Source organism: Choloepus didactylus, chromosome X, assembly GCF_015220235.1.
Source record: "Choloepus didactylus isolate mChoDid1 chromosome X, mChoDid1.pri, whole genome shotgun sequence".
Lineage (NCBI taxonomy): Eukaryota > Metazoa > Chordata > Mammalia > Pilosa > Megalonychidae > Choloepus > Choloepus didactylus.
This window is the reverse complement of record NC_051334.1, coordinates 128,974,332-128,999,585: the sequence shown is the minus strand read 5'-3', so window position 1 is coordinate 128,999,585 and position 25,254 is coordinate 128,974,332. Positions and strand designations below refer to the sequence as shown.

Below are 25,254 nucleotides of genomic sequence, written 5' to 3'. Positions count from 1 at the left end.
TTAGGTTTTCAATTTCCTTATTGGTCTTCTGTCTGGTTGATCTATCTATAGGAGAGAGTGATGTGTTGAAGTCTCCCACAATTATTGTGGAAACATCAATTGCTTCCTTTAGTTTTGCCAGTGTTTCTCTCATGTATTTTGTGGCACCTTGATTGGGTGCATAGACATTTACGATTGTTATTTCTTCTTGCTGAATTGCCCCTTTTATTAGTACGTAGTGGCCTTCTTTGTCTCTCAAAACATCCCTGCATTTGAAGTCTATTTTATCTGAGATTAATATTGCTACACCTGCTTTCTTTTGGCTGTAGCTTGCATGAAATATTTTTTTCCATCCTTTCACTTTCAGTTTCTTTGTGTCCCTGTGTCTAAGATGAGTCTCTTGTATGCAACATATTGATGGTTCATTTTTTTTTATCCATTCTGCGAATCTATATCTTTTAATTGGGGAGTTTAATCCATTTACATTCAACGTTATAACCGTGAAGGCATTTCTTGAATCGGCCATCTTATCCTTTGGTTTATGTTTGTCATATTATTCCCCTCTGTGTATTAATATCCTTTATTGTACCCATACCGAACCTCTTTAGTACTGAACCTTTCTCCAAGTCTCTCTGTCCTTTCTTTGTTTCTCTGTCTGTAGGGCTCCCTTGAGTATCTCAAGTAGGGCAGGTCTCTTGTTAGCAAATTCTCTCAGCATTTGTTTGTCTGTGAAAAATTTAAGCTCTCCCTCAAATTTGAAGGAGAGCTTTGCTGGATAAAGTATTCTTGGCTGGAAATTTTTCTCACTCAGAATTTTAAATATATCGTGCCACTGCCTTCTTGCCTCCATGGTGGCTGCTGAGTAGTCACTACTTAGTCTTATGCTGTTTCCTTTGTATGTGGTGAATTGCTTTTCTCTTGCTGCTTTCAGAACTTGCTCCTTCTCTTCTGTGTTTGACAGTGTGATCAGTATATGTCTCGGAGTGGGTTTATTTGGATTTATTCTATTTGGAGTTCGCTGAGCATTTATGATTTGTGTATTTATGTTGTTTAGAAGATTTGGGAAGTTTTCCCCAACAATTTCTTTGAATACTCTTCCTAGACCTTTACCCTTTTCTTCCCCTTCTGGGACACCAATGAGTCTTGTATTCGGACGTTTCATATTATCTATCATATCCCTGAGGTCCATTTCGATTTTTTCAATTTTTTTCCCCATTCTTTCTTTTATGCTTTCATTTTCCATTCTGTCATCTTCGAGGTCACTGATTCGTTGTTCAACTTCCTCTAGTCTTGTACTATGAGTGTCCAGAATCTTTTTAATTTGGTCAACAGTTTCTTTAATTTCCATAAGATCATCCATTTTTTTATTTAGTCTTGCAATGTCTTCTTTATGCTCTTCTAGGGTCTTCTTGATTTCCTTTATCTTCCGTACTATGGTCTCATTGTTCATCTTTAGTTCTTTGAGTAGCTGCTCTAGGTGCTGTGTCTCTTCTGGTCTTTTGATTTGGGTGCTTGGGCTTGGGTTATCCATATCGTCTGGTTTTTTTCATATGCTTTTATAATTTTCTGTTGTTTTTGGCCTCGTGGCATTTGCTGAACTTGATAGGGTTCTTTTAGGATTTGTAGACCAATTGAAGTCCTTATCTCTAATTTATCAGATCTACAGCTTCGTGGAGTACACTTTCTCTAACTAACCAGCAGGTGGCGTCCACGAGCCACCTGTTCTCCACAAGCCAGTTCTCCCCTGCTTAGCCTTTTTGGTGAGTGGGGGAGTGAGTCTTGTGGGGTCCAATTGGTGTACCAAGCTTGGTGTGTGTAGTTGGTGTTGCCTGCCCTGTATATGGGGCATGTTTCTGGGCAGTCAGGGAGGGGGGGTGGCTCTAACAATCAAATCTCCCTGGTGATCCTAGAGTTTTAAAGCTGCTGCAATAGTCTAATCCTTCAGTTCAGTCCTGCCACAGTTTGTCTCTGCCACTGACCCACAAGTCCTTGGTATTGGCGTATGGCTCCTGAGACTTGCAAGTGGGCCCCTCTTCCAGGCCGTGCACCCCGGGTCCTCTGTTGAGGGATGACTGTGCTATGTCACAGGTGAGTGCCGTCCCCCCAGGGCAGTTCTGGGCTGCTGGGCTGTGTAGGGAGGCTCCCAGTCTGCTCAAATGATGGCTGAATGGGGCTTTGTTAATTCACACTGCTCCACCTTCCCAACTCTGGGACAATCAGCTGAGGTTGCCCGGAAGGCTAATGTCCACGCCCAGTTTTGTGGTGTGTGCCTGTTATTTGAAGCACTTCTGTCACACTGGGTTGTCTGGGGCAGTTCTGGGCTATGGGGCTGGCGATGGGCAGGAGTGTTTCCTGTCCCCCAGGATGATGGCTGTGAGCGGACACCCCCCTTTTCTTGGGAAGTTGTGGTGTTTAGTGAATTTTCTCAGCCACTGGATTATTGCGTTTTGTCTCAGAGCTCTCCTAGTTCTGCTCTTGACTTGACCTGCCCAAATAGCAAGTCTTTGAAGCTTTCTGTATTGGGCTTCTTAGAGTAATTGTTTTAGAAAAAGAAAAAAGGATTAAAAAAAACAAAGAAAAACAAAAAAAAAAAAACGGGCCCTCCTCAGAGATCTAATGGGTTATTGAAATGCTAAGAGACAAAGCAACCAGGGCCATTAAGGAAAGGTCCACAGGGCAGAGAGATCAGCTTTTCTTCGGGATTTGCATATGCGCCTCAGGGCCCTTCCCCTTTCTATGTTCACCAGAACTCCAAAAATCCTCTGCTTTTATTTTGGAGTTTTTCGTGTTGTTTTTTTTCTATGCCTGTCTCCTCTCTGCTGGGCTGGCTGCTCTCAGATTCTCTGGTGTCTGGTCTCAGTCTATCTATGGTTGGAGTTTGAATCAGTAGAATGAGTTTCCGATAAGAGCTGCCACTGCAGTTCTCCCTTCTCCTTCCCGGAGCTGACAGCCCCTCCTCCCCCGGGACTGAGCCTGGCAGGGAGGGGCGCGGGTCCCCTGGCCGCAAAAACTTACAGATTTCGCTGATCTCAGCAGTTCCACGTTTTCATGAGTGTTGTATGAAGTATGCCCAAAGTCAGATTGCTCTGTGGTGTCCAGTCCACGCAGTTCCTGGCTTTCTACCTACTTTCCTGGAGGAGTAACTAAAACATACAGCTCACCAGTCTGCCATCTTGCCCCGCCCACCTTAAATCCACCCATGTTGTTTTATTAGTATGAGTTGGGGAGGTTCTTTTATTTTACACTAATGAAGACATAAAAAGTGGAAGTAGTAGTGAAGTTGGGAACTTTATAGCCATCATTTTATAGACTGGTTTTGGCAAGAAGCTTCAATAAATATTAAAGCTAGGAGAAAAGTTTGTTGACGGGCAGGATATTTTCAGTCTCAACAATGAATCCTCACAAATTGCTCATCAGCTATCAGAAGAAACAGAAATGCAGCAGCCAGCAAGGAGGCTGAGGGGGCTGATACGACCTGACTCCGAGTACCACCACCTAACCAGGCTGTCAGGAGGTGCAATTTACCAAAATTTTCTATGCCTAAATTTCCCCATTTGAAAAAAAGATATACAGGTAGTATTCCAGGACTGATGAGAGGATTAAATGAATCAAAACCCAACTGAATGACATCTCAGTTTTTGTATCTATACAATATGACTAATTGCAACACCCACTTTAGAGGGGTTTTGTGAGGATAAATAATTTATGTTAAAAAGTACTGTGTATGGCACATAATATATTAGTTAAATGTTGTCAATATCACCTGGCACATAGTGAGGACTCCACATATGATAATGTGGTATGAAAAGTCAAAATTTGTGCGTGTTGTGTAAAATCTCAAAGTATTAACAAATCATGGTGAACCACCTCCCCCCTCCCAAAAAAAAGGAAAAGAGAGCTAAAATCAAAGACCTAACTGTTCACCTGGAGGAACTAGAGAAAGAACAGCAAACTAATCCCAAAGCAAGCAGAAGGAAAGAAATAACAAAGATTAGAGCAGAAATAAATGAAACCAAGAACAAAAAAAAAAATAATAGAGTAATAAAACCAAGATTCGCTGAGAAGATCAATAAAACTGACAAACCCTTTGCTAGACTGAAAAAGACAAAAAGAGTGAAGACACAAATGAATAAAATCAGAAATGAGAGTGGGGGTCATTACCATGTTTTTTTTTCATATGTTAAAAGTTTATATCAGAGAGGATCTAAGATGGCGGCATAGAGAGGAGTGGAAGCTAAGTAGTCCACCTGGAACAACTGAAAAAAAACAGAAACAACTAGTAAATAATCCGGAATAACTGCAGGGGGACAGACGTGACCATCCACTCATCATACACCAACCTGAATTGGGAGGAATGCCCGAGATCACAGCATAAAATCTGTAAGTAAGAACTGCAGATCCAAATCGGGAGACCCCTCCCCCACAGCCCGAGTTACAAAGCCTCCTGGTACCAGAGAGAAGCTTTCTCCCACCAAGTGAATATAACTCAGCTGAGCTCCAACTGGGGTTTTATTTAGCGAGTGAGAACTGCTCACTACGAGTTACGAATCCCCAACAAGTAGACAGAGGCTTTGGGAGATGACTGACCTTGGAGAGCCGGAGGGTCGCCTTGGACTAGCTCTGTTCCTTTTTCGACTCAGTGGAGAAAGCCTAAGTCATTTTCAGTTCCCAGTTCTGTGACCCAGGCAGGGGTATGGCACAGGCAGAGAGAGACCATGAAATGCTAATGACCTCACCCTAGGGCGTCTATCTTCTCTAAGAGGAAAGGGGTGGGGCCCAGCTCTACTATCTGCCTTTCATTCAGAACTTACACCAGTCAGGAATTATAGGCTAATCTTTGCATCAGGCAGAGAGTGCCCCTGCACGGCCCGGCGGCCCGGGGCTTCCCTTGAGGGACGACACGTACTATTGACGTAGCACAGCCTTCCCTCAGCAGAGGTCCTGGAAGATCACAGCTGAGAAGGGGGGCCCGCTCAGAAAACCCAGGGACGCTACGTCAATGCCAGTGGTTTGTGGGTCAGCGACAGAGAAAAGCTGGGGCAAAACTGAAATGAAGGCTTAGACTCTTGCAACAGCCTTGAATCTCTGGGAACACCTGGGAGGTTTGAATATTAAAGTGGCTCTGCATCCCTCACCACCCAGACACACGCACCACGTTCAGGGCAGACAGCTCCAACAACAAATCCAAACTGAGTTCACCAATTGAACCCCACAAAAATCATTTCCCCACACACCACACAGACAGAGTTGGGGAGAACTGACTTGAGGGGTATAGGTGACTCGCAGACGCCATCTGCTGGTTAGGTGGAGAAAGTGTATGCCACCATCTTGTATTTCTGAAAAATTAGATTGTTTTTTTTTTTTTTACAACTTGAAAGAACCCTATCAAGCAAAGCAAATGACAAGAGGCCAAAAACAATAGAAAATCTTAATGCCTATGATAAAACCAGATGCTATGGAGAACCCGATCCCAAACACCCAAATCAAAGTATCAGAAGAGACACAGTACTTGGCACAATTAATGAAACAATCACAATCGAGGAATGAAAACATGGCACAGGACATAAAAGACATGAAGAAGACCATGGAACAGGATAAAAGGGACATAAAGAAGACCCTAGAAGAGCATAAAGAAGAAATTGCAAGATTAAGTAAAAAAATAGAAGATCTTATGGAAATAAAAGAAATTGTTGGCGAAATTAAAAAGACTCTGGATACTCATAATACAAGATTAGAGGAAGTTCAACAATGACTCAGTGTCCTAGAGGTCCACAGAACAGAAAATGAAAGAACAAAAGAAAGAATGGAGAAAAAAATCGAAAAGGATCTCGGGGATACGATAGATAAAATAAAACGTCCAAATTTAAGACTCATTGGTGTCCCAGAAGGGGAAGAGAAGGGTAAAGGTCTAGAAAGAGTATTCAAAGAAATTGTTGGGGAAAACTTCCCAAATCTTCTAAACACCATAAATACACAAATCATAAATGCCAAGAGAACTCCAAATACAATAAATCCTAATAAACCCACTCCAAGACATATTCTGATCAGATTCTCAAATACTGAAGAGAAGGAGCAAGTTCTGAAAGCAGCAAGAGAAAAGCAATTCACCACATACAAAGGAAACAACATAAGACTAAGTTGTGACTACTCAGCGGCCACCATGGAGGAGAGAAGGCAGTGGCATGGCATATTTAAAATTCTGAGAGAGAAAAATTTCCAACCAAGAGTACTTTATCCAGCAAAGCTCTCCTTCAAATTTGAGGGAGAGCTTAAATTTTTCACAGACAAACAAATGTTGAGAGTTTGCCAATAAAAGACCTGCCTTACTTCAGATACTAAAGAGAGCCCTACAGACAGAGAAACAAAGAAAGGAGAAAGAGATATAGAGAATTTTAACAGACATATATAGAACCTTGCATCCCAAATCACCAGGACACGCATTTTTCTCTAGTGATCACAGATCTTTCTCCAGAATGGAGCATATGCTGGGACATAAAACAAGCCTCAATAAATTAAAAAGAAAAAACAATTGAACATATTCAAAGCACAATCTCTGACCACAATGGAATACAAATAGAAGTCAATAATTTTTGAATTATAAGTCCACTATTTACTTCCTACATGAAACAAAATACACAAACTCTAATAACAAATCAGTGGTTTTGAACTCAATGTAAAGTATGTAATTTTTGACAAGAACTATATAAAGGTGGGGGAATGGAGGAGTATAGGTACATAGTTTATGTGTCCCATTGAAATTAAGTTGGTATCAAAGAAAAACAAGATTGTTATGGATTTAAGAGTTTAATTTTAAGCCCCACAGTAAACACAAAGAAATTTTCAGAGAATATGACCATAGAGATGAAAAGTAGAGTATAGGTTAAGAGAAATGAGGGAAGGGACAATGGAGTTAAGAAATGAGTGTAGGGTTGCTGTTTGAGATGAAGGGAAATTTCTAGTAATGGATGGTGGGAAGGCGATAGCATTACAACATTCTAAATGTGATTAATCCCACTAATGGAATGCTAGGGAGGGGCTGGAATGGGAAGATTTAGCTTGTATATATGTTTCCACAATTGAGAAAAAAAAAAAGACAGTCTAAATAGATGACAATTAAATGCCAAGGATGACCCTGGATGGGATCTGAGGATGGAGGACAGGAGGCTCAAAGGGACACAGCTGAGACATAAGGAAAAGGAAATATAGAATGTAAGCTTTGTATCATTGTTGAATCTCTTGTACTTCTTAGCTGCGCTTAATGGGATTGCATAAAAGAATGTTCTTGTTCATGGGAACTGTATATGTTAATTATAGTGTTTGCTCAAGGATGTGTGCAGCTAGCTCTCATATGTTCAGAAGACAGAGCAACAGAAGATGGATGATAGGGAGAGAGGGAGGGAGGGAGGGAGGGAAAGAAATAGCGGTGTGACAACATGTTAAAGTTAGTGGATCGGGGTATCGGGGGGGTCAGGGAATGCTGGAGTTCTGTGTATGGGGTTTGTATTGTTTTTGCAACTGTCCCTATAACTTTGAATTTATTTCAAAATAAAATGTAAAAAAAAAAGTTTATATCAGTAACACTATAAGGTAACAATAAAAAATGAGAAATAAATGAAATTTTAAAAAGAAATAAAAAGCATCATAAGAGGATACTATGAACAATTGTACACCAACAAACTAGAGGACTTAGATGAATTGGACAATTTCCTAGAAACACATAACAACCTACACTGATTTGAGAAGAAATAGAAGACTTCAACAAACCAATCACAAGTAAAAAGATTAAATCAATCATCAAAACCTCCCAAAAAAGAAAAACCCAATACCAGATGGCTCAGGTGAATTTTACCAATCATTCCAAGAAGAATTAATACCAATCCTCCTCAAACTCTTCCAAAAAATTGAAGAGGAAAGAAGACTCCCTAACTCATTCTTTGAGGCCAAAATCATGCTAATACCATAGCATGATAAAGATACTACAAGGAAAGAAAATACAGACAAATCTCTCTAATGAATATAGATGCAAAAATACTCAACAAAATATTTGCAAATTAAATCCAACAGCACATTAAAAGAATTATACACCATGATCAAGTGGGTTTTATTCCAAGTATGCAAGGATGTTTCAACACAAGAAAATCAATTAATGTAATACACCACATTAACAATATGAAGGGGAAAAACTACATGGTCACCTCACTTGATGCAGAAAAGGAATCTGACAAAATTCAACATCCTTTCTTGATAAAAACAATTCAAAAGTAGGAAATGAAGGAAATTTCCTCAACATGATAAAGGGAATATGAGAAAAACCAACAACTAACATCCTGCTCAACACTGAGAGACTTAAAGCTTTCCCTTTAAGATCAGGAACAAAACAAGGATGCCCACTGTTATCTAACATTGTGCTAGAAGTTCTAGCTAGAGCGATTATGCAAGAAAAAAGAAATAAAAGGCATCCAAATTGGAAATGAAGATGTAAAGCTTTCCCTATTTGCAGATGAGATGATCACATATATAGAAAGTCTCCCCCAAAAAACAGAACAAAGCTACTAGAGCTAATAAATGAGTTCAACAAAATGAAGGGATACAAGGTCAACATGCAAAAATCAGTAGAGTTTCTATACACTAGTAATAAGCTGTCTGTTCCAGTTTGCTTATGCTGCCATTATGCAAAATACCAGAAATGGATTGGCTTTTATAAAGGGAGTTTATTTAGTTACAAAGTCCCAGTCTTATAGCCATGCAAATGTCCAAACAAAGGCATCAACAGTAGGGTACCTTCAATGAAGAACACTGATGGCGTCTGGAAAAGCTCTGTTAGCTGAGAAGGCATGTGGCTGGTGTCTGCTTGCTCCAAGGTTGCATTTCAAAATGGCATTCTCCAAAATGTCTCTCTAAGCTGCAGCTGTGAGCTCCATCTGTCTGAGTACTTATATAGGACTTCGGTGATTAAATCCAAGACCCACGCTGAATGGATGGGGCCACATTTCCATGGAAACATTCAATCAAGAAGTCACACCCTAATCAAAGGTGTCACTCACAGTTGGGTGGGTCACATCTCCATGGAAACAATCAAAAGGTTCCAATCTAATCAACACTAATAAGTCTGCCCCCACAAGATTGTACCAAAGAACATGGCATTTGGGGAGACATAATACATCCAAACTGGCACACTATCCAAGGAGGTGATCAAGAAAAAAATTCCATTCACAATAGCAACTAAAAGAATAAAATATCTAGGAATAAACTTAACCAAGGATGTAAAGGACCAATACATAGAAAACTATAAAACATTGCTAAAAAAAAAAAAGCTTAGAAGACCTAAATAGATGGAAGAACATTCCATGTTCATGGATTGGAAGGCTAAATGTATTAAGATGCCAAATCTACCCAAATTGATCTACAGTTTCAATGCAATACCGATCAAAATCTCAACAGCCTACTTTGAAAAATAGAAAAGCTAATTATCAAATTTATCTGGAAGCATAGGAACCTTGAATAGCTAAAACCACCTTAAAAAAGAAGAATGAAATGGGAGGACTCACATTTCTTGACTTTAAAGCATACTACAAAACCAGAGTGGGGAAAACAACATATTGATAACTGGAATCGAATTGACAGTTCAGAAATAGACCCGCAGGCCCATGATCAATTGATTTTTGACAAGGCTCCCAAGCCCACTCAACCGGGATAGAACAGTCTCTTCAATAAATCGTGCTGGGAGAACTGGATATCCGTATCTAAAAGAATGAAAGAGGACCCCTATCTCACACCCTATAGAAAAATTAATACAAAGGGGATCCAAGACCTAAATATAAAAGACAGTACCATAAAACTCCTAGAAGAAAATGTAGGGAAACATCTTCAAGATCTAGTGATAGGCAATAGTTTCCTAACACCTACACCCAAAGCACAAGCAATGAAAGAAAAAAAATAAACAAATGGGACCTCCTCAAAATAGAATATTTCTTTGTTTCAAAGGACATAGTCAAAAGGGAGAAAAGGCAGCCAACTCAATGGGAGAAAATACCTGGAAACCACATACCTAACAGGGTTTGATATCCAGAATATACAAAGAAATCCTACAATTCAACAATGGAGACAAACAACCAAATTGAAAAATGAGCAAAAGACACGAATAGACATTTTTCCAAAGAAGAAATACTAATGGCTAAAAATCACATGAAAAGATGCTCATCCTCACTAGCTATTAGGGAAATGTAAATCAAAATCACAATAAGATATAATTTCACACCTATTGGAACAGCCATTATTAAACAAACAGGAAACTACAAGTGTTGGAGAGAATGTGAAGAAATAGGAACACTTATTCACTGCTGGTGGGAATGTAAAATGGTACAGCCACTGTGGAGGATGATTTGGTGGTTCCTCACAAACTTAAGTATAGAGTTGCCCTACAATCTGGCAATCCTGCTACTCAGTATATACCCAGAAGAATTGAATGCAGGGATTCAAACAGATGTTTGCACACCAATGTTCATAATGGCATTATTCACAATTCCCAAAAGATGGAAACAATCCAAGTGTCCATCAATCAATGAACAGATAAACAAAATGTGGTACATACAGATGATGGAATATTATTCAGCAGCAAGAAAGAATGATAACTCTTGAGAACATTATGTTGAGTGAAATAAGCCAGACACAAAAGGACAAATAATATACGATCTCACTAATATGAACTAAGTATACTATGTAAACTCATGGACAGAATCTAACATATAGATTACAAGGAGATAGAATGAGGCTAGAGAATGGGGAGCAGTTGCTTAAGATGTGCAGAATTTGTAACTAACTTGAATTTAAATAAGTGAAAATGAATAGAGGTGATGGTAGCACATTATTGTGAGTATAATTAACAGTGCTGGAGAGGCGGGGCAAGATGGCAGACTGGAGAGCTGTATGTTTTAGTTACTCCTCCAGGAAAGTAGGTAGAAAGCCAGGAACTGCGTGGACTGGACACCACAGAGCAATCTGTCTTTGGGCATACTTCATACAACACTCATGAACACGTCGAACTGCTGAGATCAGCGAAATCTGTAAGTTTTTGCGGCCAGGGGACCCGCGCCCCTCCCTGCCAGGCTCAGTCCCGTGGGAGGAGGGGCTGTCAGCTCCGGGAAGGAGAAGGGAGAACTGCAGTGGCTGCTCTTATCGGAAACTCATTCTACTGATCCAGACTCCAACCATAGATAGACTGAGACCAGACACCAGAGAATCTGAGAGCAGCCAGCCCAGCAAAGAGGAGACAGGCATAGAAAAAAAAAAAAACAACACGAAAAACTCCAAAATAAAAGCGGAGGATTTTTGGAGTTCTGGTGAACACAGAAAGGGGAAGGGCGGAGCTCAGGCCCTAAGGCGCATATGCAAATCCCGAAGAAAAGCTGATCTCTCTGCCCTGTGGACCTTTCCTTAATGGCCCTGGTTGCTTTGTCTCTTAGCATTTCAATAACCCATTAGATCTCTGAGGAGGGCCCTTTTTTTTTTTCTTTTTTTTTTTTTAATCCTTTTTTCTTTTTCTAAAACAATTACTCTAAGAAGTCCAATACAGAAAGCTTCAGAGACTTTCAATTTGGGCACGTCAAGTCAAGAGCAGAACTAAGTGAGCTCTGAGACAAAAGGCAATAATTCACTGGCTGAGAAAATTCACTAAACACGACAACTTCCCAAGAAAAGGGGGGTGTCCGCTCACAGCCACCATCCTGGTGGACAGGAAACACTCCTGCCCATCGCCAGCCCCATAGCCCAGAGCCGCCCCAGACAACCCAGTGTGACGGAAGTGCTTCAAATAACAGGCACACACCACAAAACTGGGCGTGGACATTAGCCTTCCCTGCAACCTCAGCTGATTGTCCCAGAGTTGGGAAGGTGGAGCAGTGTGAATTAACAAAGCCCCATTCAGCCATCATTTGAGCAGACTGGGAGCCTCCCTACACAGCCCAGCAGCCCAGAACTGCCCTGGGGGGACGGCACTCACCTGTGACATAGCACAGTCATCCCTCAACAGAGGACCCGGGGAGCACAGCCTGGAAGAGGGGCCCACTTGCAAGTCTCAGGAGCCATACGCCAATACCAAGGACTTGTGGATCAGTGGCAGAGACAAACTGTGGCAGGACTGAATTGAAGGATTAGACTATTGCAGCAGCTTTAAAACTCTAGGATCACCAGGGAGATTTGATTGTTAGGGCCACCCCCCCTCCCCGACTGCCCAGAAACAAGCCCCACATACAGGGCAGGCAACACCAACTACACACGCAAGCTTGGTACACCAATTGGGCCCCACAAGACTCACTCCCCCACTCACCAAAAAGGCTAAGCAGGGGAGAACTGGCTTGTGGAGAACAGGTGGCTCGTGGACGCCACCTGCTGGTTAGTTAGAGAAAGTGTACTCCACGAAGCTGTAGATCTGATAAACTAGAGATAAGGATTTCAATAGGTCTACAAACCCTAAAAGAACCCTATCAAGTTCAGCAAATGCCACCAGGCCAAAAACAACAGAAAATTATAAAGCATATGAAAAAACCAGACGATATGGATAACCCAAGCCCAAGCACCCAAATCAAAAGACCAGAAGAGACACAGCACCTAGAGCAGCTACTCAAAGAACTAAAGATGAACAATGAGACCACAGTACGGGATATAAAGGAAATCAAGAAGACTCTAGAAGAGCATAAAGAAGACATTGCAAGACTAAATAAAAAAATGGATGATCTTATGGAAATTAAAGAAACTGTTGACCAAATTAAAAAGATTCTGGACACTCATAGTACAAGACTAGAGGAAATTGAACAACGAATCAGTGACATGGAAGATGACAGAATGGAAAATGAAAACATAAAAGAAAGAATGGGGAAAAAAATTGAAAAAATCGAAATGGACCTCAGGGATATGATAGATAATATGAAACGTCCAAATATAAGACTCATTGGTGTCCCAGAAGGGGAAGAAAAGGGTAAAGGTCTAGGAAGAGTATTCAAAGAAATTGTTGGGGAAAACTTCCCAAATCTTCTAAACAACATAAATACACAAATCATAAATGCTCAGCGAACTCCAAATAGAATAAATCCAATAAACCCACTCCGAGACATATACTGATCACACTGTCAAACACGAAGAGAAGGAGCAAGTTCTGAAAGCAGCAAGAGAAAAGCAATTCACCACATACAAAGGAAACAGCATAAGACTAAGTAGTGACTACTCAGCAGCCACCATGGAGGCAAGAAGGCAGTGGCACGATATATTTAAATTCTGAGAGAAAAAATTTCCAGCCAAGAATACTTTATCCAGCAAAGCTCTCCTTCAAATTTGAGGGAGAGCTTAAATTTTTCACAGACAAACAAATGCTGAGAGAGATTTGATAACAAGAGACCTGCCCTACTGGAGATACTAAAGGGAGCCCTACAGACAGAGAACAAAGACAGGACAGAGAGACTTGGAGAAAGGTTCAGTACTAAAGAGGTTCGGTATGGGTACAATAAAGGATATTAATAGAGAGAGGGAAAAATATGACAAACATAAACCAAAGGATAAGATGGCCGATTCAAGAAATGCCTTCACGGTTATAACGTGAATGTAAATGGATTAAACTCCCCAATTAAAGATATAGATTCGCAGAATGGATCAAAAAAAAATGAACCATCAATATGTTGCATACAAGAGACTCATCTTACAACCAGGGACACAAAGAAACTGAAAGTGAAAGGATGGAAAAAAATATTTCATGCAAGCTACAGCCAAAGAAAGCAGGTGTAGCAATATTAATCTCAGATAAAATAGACTTCAAATGCAGGGATGTTTTGAGAGACAAAGAAGGCCACTACATACTAATAAAAGGGGCAATTCAGCAAGAAGAAATAACAATCGTAAATGTCTATGCACCCAATCAAGGTGCCACAAAATACATGAGAGAAACACTGGCAAAACTAAAGGAAGCAATTGATGTTTCCACAATTATTGTGGAGACTTCAACACATCACTCTCTCCTATAGATAGTCAACCAGACAGAAGACCAATAAGGAAATTGAAAACCTAAACAATCTGATAAATGAATTAGATTTAACAGACATCTACAGGACATTACATCCCAAATCACCAGGATACACATACTTTTCTAGTGCTCACGGAACTTTCTCCAGAATAGATCATATGCTGGGACATAAAACAAGCCTCAATAAATTTAACAACACAAGGATGCCCGCTGTCACCACTGTTATTCAACATTGTGCTGGAAGTGCTAGCCAGGGCAATCCGGCAAGACAAAGAAATAAAAGGCATCCAAATTGGAAAAGAAGAAGTAAAACTGTCATTGTTTGCAGATGATATGATCTTATATCTAGAAAACCCTGAAAAATCAACGATACACCTACTAGAGCTAATAAACAAATTTAGCAAAGTAGGGGATACAAGATTAATGCACATAAGTCAGTAATGTTTCATATGCTAGAAATGAACAAACTGAAGAGACACTCAAGAAAAAGATACCATTTCAATAGCAACTAAAAAATCAAATACCTAGGAATAAACTTAACCAAAGATGTAAAAGACCTATACAAAGAAAACTACATAACTCTACTAAAAGAAATTGGGGGACCTTAAAAGATGGAAAAATATTCCATGTTCATGGATAGGAAGGCTAAATGTCATTAAGATGTCAATTCTACCCAAACTCATCTACAGATTCAATGCAATCCCAATCAAAATTCCAACAACCTACTTTGCAGACTTGAGAAAGCTAGTTATCAAATTATTTGGAAAGGGAAGATGCCTCGAATTGCTAAAGACACTCTAAAAAAGAAAAACGAAGTGGGAGGACTTACACTCCCTGACTTTGAAGCTTATTAAAAGCCACAGTTGCCAAAACAGCATGGTACTGGCAAAGATAGACATATAGATCAATGGAATCGAATTGAGAATTCAGAGATAGACCCTCAGATCTATGGCCGACTGATCTTTGATAAGGCCCCCAAAGTCACCGAACTGAGCCATAATGGTCTTTTCAACAAATGGGGCTGGGAGAGTTGGATATCCATATCCAAAAGAATGAAAGAGAACCCCTACCTCACCCCCTACACAAAAATTAACTCAAAATGGACCAAAGATCTCAATATAAAGAAAGTACCATAAAACTCCTAGAAGATAATGTAGGAAAACATCTTCAAGACCTTGTATTAGGAGGCCACTTCCTAGACTTTACACCCAAAGCACAAGCAACAAAAGAGAAAATAGATAAATGGGAACTCCTCAAGCTTAGAAGTTTCTGCACCTCAAAGGAATTTCTCAAAAAGGTAAAGAGGCAGCCAACTCAATGGGAAAAAATTTTTGGAAACCATGTATCTGACAAAAGACTGATATCTTGCATATACAAAGAAATCCTACAACTCAATGACAATAGTACAGACAGCCCAATTATAAAATGGGCAAAAGATATGAAAAGACAGTTCTCTGAAGAGGAAATACAAATGGCCAAGAAACACATGAAAAAATGTTCAGCTTCACTAGCTATTAGAGAGATGCAAATTAAGACCACAATGAGATACCATCTAACACCGGTTAGAATGCCTGCCATTAAACAAACAGGAAACTACAAATGCTGGAGGGGATGTGGAGAAATTGGAACTCTTATTCATTGTTGGTGGGACTGTATAATGGTTCAGCCACTCTGGAAGTCAGTCTGGCAGTTCCTTAGAAAACTAGATATAGAGCTACCATTCGATCCAGCGATTGCACTTCTCGGTATATACCCGGAAGATCGGAAAGCAGTGACACGAACAGATATCTGCACGCCAATGTTCATAGCAGCATTATTCACAATTGCCAGAGATGGATGGAAACAACCCAAATGTCCTTCAACAGATGAGTGGATAAATAAAATGTGGTATATACACACGATGGAATACTACGCGGCAGTAAGAAGGAACGATCTGGTGAAACATATGACAACATGGATGAACCTTGAAGACATAATGCTGAACGAAATAAGCCAGGCACAAAAAGAGAAATATTATATGCTACCACTAATGTGAACTTTGAAAAATGTAAAACAAATGGTTTATAATGTAGAATGTAGGGGAACTAGCAGTAGAGAGCAATTAAGGAAGGGGGAACAATAATCCAAGAAGAACAGATAAGCTATTTAACGTTCTGGGGATGCCCAGAAATGACTATGGTCTGTTAATTTCTGATGGATACAGTAGGAACAAGTTCACTGAAATGTTGCTATATTATGTAACTTTCTTGGGGTAAAGTAGGAACATGTTGGAAGTTAAGCAGTTACCTTAGGTTAGTTGTCTTTTTCTTACTCCCTTGTTATGGTCTCTTTGAAATGTTCTTTTATTGTATGTTTGTTTTCTTTTTAACTTTTTTTCATACAGTTGATTAAAAAAGAAGGGAAAGTTAAAAAAAAAAGAAAAAAGAAAAAAGACAAACAAGGAAAAAAAAAAAAAAAAAGTTGTAGTGCCCCCTTGAGGAGCCTGTGGAGAATGCAGGGGTATTCGCCTACCCCACCTCCATGGTTGCTAACATGACCACAGACATAGGGGACTGGTGGTTTGATGGGTTGAGCCCTCTACCATAAGTTTTACCCTTGGGAAGACGGTTGCTGCAAAGGAGAGGCTAGGCCTCCCTGTATTTGTGCCTAAGAGTCTCCTCCTGAATGCCTCTTTGTTGCTCAGATGTGGCCCTCTCTCTCTGGCTAAGCCAACTTGAAAGGTGAAATCACTGCCTCCCCCCTACGTGGGATCAGACACCCAGGGAAGTGAATCTCCCTGGCAACGTGGAATATGACTCCCGGGGAGGAATGTAGACCCGGCATCGTGGGATGGAAAACATCTTCTTGACCAAAAGGGGGATGTGAAAGGAAATGAAATAAGCTTCAGTGGCAGAGAGATTCCAAACGAGCCGAGAGATCACTCTGGTGGGCACTTACGCACACTTTAGACAACCTTTTTTAGGTTCTAAAGAATTGGGGTAGCTGGTGGTGGATACCTGAAACTATTAAACTACAACCCAGAACCATGAATCTCGAAGACAGTTGTATAAAAATGTAGCTTATGAGGGGTGACAGTGGGATTGGGAATGCCATAAGGACCAAACTCCACTTTGTCTAGTTTATGGATGGATGTGTAGAAAAGTAGGGGAAGCAAACAAACAGACAAAGGTACCCAGTGTTCTTTTTTACTTCAAATGCTCTTTTTCACTCTAATTATTATTCTTGTTATTTTTGTGTGTGTGCTAATGAAGGTGTCAGGGATTGATTTAGGTGATGAATGTACAACTATGTAATGGTACTGTAAACAATCGAAAGTACAATTTGTTTTGTATGACTGCGTGGTATGTGAATATATCTCAATAAAATGATGATTAAAAAGAAAAAAAAAAAAAAAAAAAAAAAAAAACACTATCTGGATGTCATTTCAAAGAACTTTTAAAGGGCCTTTTCCTCCCAGGACATTTGACTTACAGACCAACCTTTGTACTTTTGGAACTAAGTATAAAATAAAAATTTCTGTTAATATTGCTTTTAAAAAAAAAAGAAGGGAAAGTTAAAAAAAAAAAAAAAAAAAGAAGGGAAAGTTAAAAAAAAAAAAAAAAAAGAAAGAAAAACAAGGAAAAAAAAATGATGTAGTGCCCCCTTGAGGAGCCTGTGGAGAATGCAGGGGTATTCGCCTACCCCACCTCCATGGTTGCTAACATGACCACAGACATAGGGGACTGGTGGTTTGATGGGTTGAGCCCTCTACCATAAGTTTTACCCTTGGGAAGACGGTTGTGGGTTGCTGCAAAGGAGAGGCTAGGCCTCCCTATAATGTGCCTAAGAGTCTCCTCCTGAATGCCTCTTTGTTGCTCAGATGTGGCCCTCTCTCTCTGGCTAAGCCAACTTGAAAGGTGAAATCACTGCCCTCCCCCCTACGTGGGATCAGACACCCAGGGGAGTGAATCTCCCTGGCAACGTGGAATATGACTCCCGGGGAGGAATGTAGACCCGGCATCGTGGGACGGAGAACATCTTCTTGACCAAAAGGGGGATGTGAAAGGAAATGAAATAAGCTTCAGTGGCAGAGAGGTTCCAAAACGAGCCGAGAGGTCACTCTGGTGGGCACTCTTACGCACACTTTAGACAACCCTTTTTAGGTTCTAAAGAATTGGGGTAGCTGGTGGTGGATACCTGAAACTATCAAACTACAACCCAGAACCCATGAATCTCGAAGACAGTTGTATAAAAATGTAGCTTATGAGGGGTGTCAATGGGATTGGGAAAGCCATAAGGACCACACTCCACTTTGTCTAGTTTATGGATGGATGAGTAGAAAAATAGGGGAAGGAAACAAACAGACAAAGGTACCCAGTGTTCTTTTTTACTTCAATTGCTCTTTTTCACTCTAATTATTATTCTTGTTATTTTTGTGTGTGTGCTAATGAAGGTGTCAGGGATTGATTTAGGTGATGAATGTACAACTATGTAATGGTACTGTAAACAATCGAAAGTACGATTTGTTTTGTAAAAAAAAAAAAAAAAAAAAAAAATTAACAGTGCTGAACTGTGTCTGAATGTGGATCATAGGGGACGTTTAGAGTCAAGTATGTCGCCAGAAGGATAGTCAGAGGGTAAAATATGGGACTATATAACTCAGTAAATCTTGTGGTGGATGATGACTGTGATTAACAGTACAAATATAAAAAATTTCCTCCAAGAACTAGAACAAGTGTATAAAACTATAACAAGGAATTAATAATAGAGTGGTGTATGAGAAAAAAATGCACCTTTTACAAACTATGGACCAAAGTTCACAGTAATATCTTAATATTCTTTCATCAACAATAACAAATGTACCACACCAATACTAGGGATCAATGATTGGAGGGGGGATAAGGGGTATGGGATGCTTTGGGTTTTCTCTCTTTTTTCTTTTCTTTTTATCTTCCTGGAGAAATCAAAATGTTCTAAAAGTGATTATTGTGAGGAATGTTCAACTATGTGATGATACTGTGAGCCACTGATTGTACACTATGGATGCATTTTGTATGGTGTGTGAATTTATCTCAATAAAATCTACAGAATCAAAACAAAAAAAAAAACAAAAAATTGCGTTAAAAGAAATAAAAGTGAGGGTGAGATTAAAGACATTCCCAGGTAAACAAAAGCTAGGGAGTTCATTACCACTAAACCAGCCCTACAAGCAATACTAAAGGTAATTCTTCAGACACTAGACAATGGTTCAAAGCTGTATAAAGAAATAAAGACCTCCAACAAAAGTAACCACATGGGTAATTATAAATGCCAGCACTTTTGTATTGTATTTTTTAGTATGTAACATGAATTCTTACTTTCTAGGTGCTAAAAAGTAAATGCATTAGAGTAATGATAAATCTATGGTTTTAGGCATTTTCTGTACAAAGATATAATTTGTAACAAGTACAGAAAAAGTGGAGGGATGGAAGGGTATAGGAACAGTATATGTATATACTACTGAAGCAAAGTTGGCATCAAATCAAATATGATTGCTATATATTTAGGGTGCTAAAGTCTAAATCCCATGGTAAACACAAAGAAAATATACGAAAAATTTATTCAGAAGGAAATAAGATACAAAAAAATTCAAATACGAGTAGTGACTTTAAATGTACATAAATTAAACTCTCGTCAAAAGGCAGAGATAGGCAGAATGGATAAAAAAGCATAACTCAACTATATGCTGTTTACAAGAAACTCACCTTAAATTCAAAGACATAAATAGGTTGAAAGTGAAAGGATCGGAAAAAAATATACAATGCCCCCCTTTACTGCGGTGCAGTGTTGTTGCTGACGTGGTGGTCTTCCGCCATTCATTTGGTTACTAAACATTCTAAAACTTAGACAACTCGAATGCGATTGGCTGAAGGACTTAGGCCCGCCTCCAAGGTGACGTGTCTGCCTACAGAGATCAGTTGCCAAAGAAACCTCATTTTAGTTTGGCAGTTGGAGGAATGGCGGCAATCACTGATCTCCTGGTGGGAAGAGCTGGATTCTCGTTTTAGGTCACCATCTGAAAAGCAAAGTTCACTGAACGGAAGGATCAGAAGATCTGATACTGATTGCAGAACCATCCCTGATTCCTGATTACAGTATCTTGGACATCTGCTTTCCAGGTTGTGTTTCCAACCTCATCCTTCCAGACCTCCCAGAACATCTGTGAGATTCCGGCTGGGAAAGTACTAGGAGTTCTTGGACACGGAAGAGGAAGATTATTGGTTGGAATAAAAACAGGATTGAATGAGTTCCAGAAAGCAGGGTTCTCAACCTCATGGACTACAATCTGCAGAAGACAACTTCAAAAAGCCAACTAGAAGGAGCATGCCGAGAAGTAAGATGAGAGGGGCTTCACTGGAAAAGAAGAGAGCTGGTCCGCAGCAGAAGAATCTTGAACCAGCACTTCCGGGCAGTTGGGGGCGTTGTTCTGCTGAGAGCCCTCCTTCCGGATCCGTAAGGAACACAAGAACGAACGAGCAGAAGACCCCTGAAAACGGAGATAGTGGCGGTACCAGCGAACCACCTCAGCCACCTCAGAAGAAAAGGACCCGGGCAGACTGCACTGGTGAAAATAAAGAGGCATTGAAGAATAAAATGGAAGTTAAAGTGGAGATTCCTGAAGAACTAAAACCATGGCTTGTAGAGGACTGGGACTTAGTTACCAATCAGAAGCAGTTATTTCAGCTTCCGGCTAAGAAAAACGCAGATGCCATTCTGGAAGAATATGCAAACTGCAAGAAATCTCAAGGAAACCACGATAATGAAGAATATGCAGTTAATGAAGTCGTGGCAGGAATAAAAGAATATTTCAACGTGACCTTGGGAACTCAGCTGCTCTACAAATTTGAGAAGCCCCAGTATGCTGAAATCCTCGCGGCTCATCCTGATGAACTGATGTCCCAGGTTTATGGAGCGCCACACCTACTGAGATTATTTGTGAGAATCGGAGAAATGTTGGCCTATACGCCCTTTGACGAGAAGAGCCTTGCATTATTATTCAGCTCCTTGCATGATTTCCTAAAATTTCTGGCGAAGAATGCTGCCACTCTGTTTACTGCCAGTGATTACAAGGTGGCTTCTGCTGAGTATCAGTGCAAAGCTCTGTGAGGGTCAATTGACCACTCACTGTTTTATCTGGGTGTCTATAAATGCTCTCTTTTGTCCCTAGTCTTTTTCCTGCATAATTGATGTTCTTCAAAATCCTTAATGTATGACAGGGACTATGTTTAAATTTCTTTTCTGTTTTGTTTTGAATAGAAATTAAAAGGATTGCAAGCTACTTTTCTCATTTCAGAGTTGCTACCAGTGTATGCAGTAATTTAAACAAAGAAAAAACTGCCAGTAGAATATTTTATTGCCTAGTTGACATTGCTTGAATGCCGTGTTGTATTATATTACACTGCTTGACATAATTTTCTAATTTGTATTAATGCTACATGACAAAAATGCCCTGATTCTTACTGCCAAAGTTCAACTTGATGTATATACCCAAAACCCCATGCATTTATGCTCTTTTTTTTTAATGGTGCTTGAAGTAAAACAGCCCGTCCTCTGAGAGTCATCTATGTTGTTCCTTAGGCAATGAATCTTTGCTCATATTGTTGAAATATGGTGGTTTGTATCATGGTTTTTGTAATTGAGTCTAATGCATGTTCTAACATGATAGAGGCAATGCATTATTGTGTAGCCATGGTTTTCTGGAAAAGTTAGTATTTTAGGAATTATATTTCAGATCTTAAATAAAATTTGTTTCTAAATTTCAAAGATATATATTTATACACAATGCAATTAGTAACCAAAAGAGAGCTGAGGTAGTTATACTAATGTCACATAAAATAGATGTCAAGTAAGAAACTGTTACTATAGACAGAGACAGTCATTATCTACTGATAAAGGGATCAATAAGAAGACATAACAATTATAACTATGTCTGCACCTAATAGCAGAGCCCCAAAATATATGAAGCAAATATTGACAGATTTGAAGGGAAAAATAGATGGTTCTACATTAATAGGAGACTTTATTACACCACTTTCAATAATGTATAGAATATCTAGATAGCAGAACAGTAAGGAAGAGAAGACTTGAACAATACTCTAAATCAACTAGACCTACCAGACACTTATAGAACACTTCACTCAACAGGAACAGGATACAAATTTTTTCTCAAGTGCACATGAATAACTCTATGGGATAGACCACATCTTAGGTCACAAAACAAGCCTCAACAATTTAGAAATATTGAAATAATACAATGTTTCTTCTCTGACTAAAATGGAATTAAGCTAGAAATAACAGAGGGAGAAATGGAAAATTCACAAATATGTAGAAATTAAACAACATATCTTTTTTATGTTTTTTTTTTCATGCATGTCTTTATTTTATTATTCATCTACCCACACACTGGATGAGGGGGTTGTCAGTACCAAAGTTTTTACAATCACATGGTGACAAAATAAAAGCTATATAGTTATACAATCATTATCAAAGATCAAAGCATTATCAGGTATTTCCTTCAGGCTAGTCTAATACACTAGAAACTAAAAAGAACTACATAATGAGTCAGTAAAACAACATACTCTTAAACAACTAATGGGTTAAAGAATAAATCACAAGGGAAATTAAGAAGTATCTTGAGGCAAACTGTTCAGTTTGCTAAAGCTACCGGAACAAAATACCAGAAAAGGATTGGCTTTTATAAAGCGTTTTATTAGGTTACAAATTTACAGATCTAAGGCCAAAAAATGTCCAAACTAAGGCATCAACAAGAAGATACCTTCACTGAAGAAAGGCCGATGGCATCTGGAGTTCCTGTCACATGGGAAGGCACATAGCGAAGTCTGCTGGGCCTCTCCTGTGGGTAGCCTCTGGCTTCCATTGTGTTCTCCTTAATGTCTCTGGGCTTCTGTCTTAGCTTCTCTCTCTTAGCTCCTGTGAGTCCTTGCTTGTTTCTCTCTAAGCATCTGGGGGCGGGGGGGTGATCCTCTCTTAGCTTCCCCAGATGTATTGGTTTATATATATTATGTACCCCAGAAAAAGCCATGTTCCTTGATGAAATCTTGTGAGGGCAGACATATTAGTGCTGATCAAGTTGGAACCTTTGGATTAGGTTGTTTCCATGGAGATGTGACCACCCAACTGTAGGTGATTAACTCTGATCAGATAATTTCCATGGAGGCATGCCCCCCCCCATTCAGCATGGGCTTTGATTGTTTTACCAGAGCCCTATATAAGAGCTCAGACAGAAGGAGCTTGCTGCTGCAACTTACAGAGACATTTTGAAGACGGCCATTGAAAGCAGAGTTTTGCTGATGCTTTGGAGGTACTAGCCCAGAGTTTGCCCTGAGAAGCTGCAGCTTAGAGACATTTTGGAGAACGCCATTTTGAAATGCAACCTACAAGCAAGCAGACGCCAGCCATGTACATTCCCAGCTAACAGAGGTTTCCCAGATGCCAATGGCATTTCTCCAGCGAAGGTACCCTATTGTTGATGCCTTACCTTGGACACTTTTATGGCCTTAAGACTGTAACTTTGTAACCAAATAAACCCCCTTTATAAAAGCCAATCCATTTCTGGTATTTTGCCAAATGACAGCATTAGCAAACAGGAATACTGGTCAAACTCTGGATTTCATCTCTTAGCTTCTCTCCTGGTTCTGGTCTCAATGGCTATCTCCAAAATATCTCTCTTAAAGGACTCCAGTAAACTAATTAAGACCAACCTTGAAAGGGTAGGATCACATCTCCATGAAAATAATCTAATCAAAAGGTCTCACCCACAATTGGGTGGGTCACATCTCCATGGAAAGGACCTAATCAAAAGATCCCACCCACAATAGGTCTGCCCCCACCAGACTGGATTAAAAGAACATGGCTTTCGTGGGGTACATAATATATTCAAACAAGCACACAAATGAAAGTGAAAATACAACTTACCAAAACTTACGGGATACAGCAAAGGCAGTGCTCAGAGGGAAATTTATAGTTCTAAATGCTTACATTAGAAAAGAGAATTTACCTAAAAAGTGCAAGAACTAGAAAAAGAAGAGCAAACTAAACCCGAAGCAAGCAGAAGGAAGAAAATAACAAGATTAGAATGAAGGTAAATGAAATAGTGATTAAAGAACAATAGAGAAAAATCAAGGAAACCAAACGTTGATTCTTTAAAAAGATCAATAAAATGGACAAACCTTTAGCTAGACAAAGAAAAAAAGGGAGAGAACACAAATAACTGTAATCAAAAATGAAAAGTGGGACATACTACCAATCCCAATGAAATAAAAAGGACTGTAAGAGTATACTATGAACAACTGTACACCCACAAATTAGAAAACGTAGAGCAAATAGACAAATTCCTAGCAACACCCAAACTACCTACACTGACTCAAGGAGAAATTGAAGATCTCAACAAACCAGTAACTAGTAAAGAGATTCAGTCAGTCATCAAAAACCTCCCAAAGTGGCTTCACAGTGGAATTCTACCAAACATTGCAAGAATAATTAACAATCCTGTTCATACACTTCCAAAAAATTGAAGTGGATAGAACACTCCCTTACTCAATCTATTAGGCCAGCATCACTCTCATACCACAGCCAGATAAATATGCCACAAGAAAAGAAAATTACAAAACAATATCTATTATGAATATAGGTGCAAAAATCCTCAGCAAAATATACTAGCAAAACAAATACTAGCACATTTGAATAATTACACACCATAATCAAGTGGAATTCATCCCAGGTATGCAAGGGTTGTTCAACAAAAGAAAATCAATACATGTAATATACCACATTAACAGAGTGAAGGAAAAAACTGCATGATCATTTCTGTCGATGCAGAAAAGGCATTTGAGACAATCTAGCACCCCTTCTTGAAAAAGACACTTAGAAAACTAGGTATAGAGGGAAATTTCCTCAACATGATAAAGGGAATATAAGAAAAATCCACAGCTAGCCTCATACTCAATGGTGAAAGATTGAAAGCTTTGGGTCTAAGATCAGGAACAAGACAAGGATGCCCAATGCCAATATTGTTATTCAACATTTTACTGTAAGTTCTAGCCAGAGCAATTTGGCAAGATAAAGAAATAAAAAGCATTAAAATTGGAAAGAAAGAAGTAAAACTTTCCTTACTTGTAAATGGCATGATCCTATTTACAGAAAATCCTATAAAATCCACAAGAAAATCCTATAGCTAATAATTAATGCAGCAAAGTGTCAAGGTATAAGACCAACACTCAAAAATCAGT

General features: G+C 39.4%; 2 protein-coding genes across 16 annotated transcripts in view; one reads left to right on the top strand and one right to left on the bottom strand.

The window, feature by feature from the left end:
• The window catches only part of TMEM164 (transmembrane protein 164), a 318,291-nt gene that overhangs the window by 193,806 nt on the left and 99,231 nt on the right, over positions 1 to 25,254 (bottom strand). The gene's annotated exons all lie outside the window — the stretch shown is intronic.
• Positions 20,249 to 21,193, top strand: LOC119523667 (mortality factor 4-like protein 2). The gene has a single exon (XM_037822482.1). The coding sequence runs from the start codon at positions 20,249 to 20,251 to the stop codon at positions 21,110 to 21,112; it is 864 nt and encodes a 287-aa protein (XP_037678410.1). The 3' UTR covers positions 21,113 to 21,193.

Bases quoted from the DNA above. Each gene is read 5' to 3' on its own strand.
- LOC119523667 (XM_037822482.1), top strand. From the start codon at position 20,249: ATGAGTTCCAGAAAGCAGGGTTCTCAACCTCATGGACTACAATCTGCA.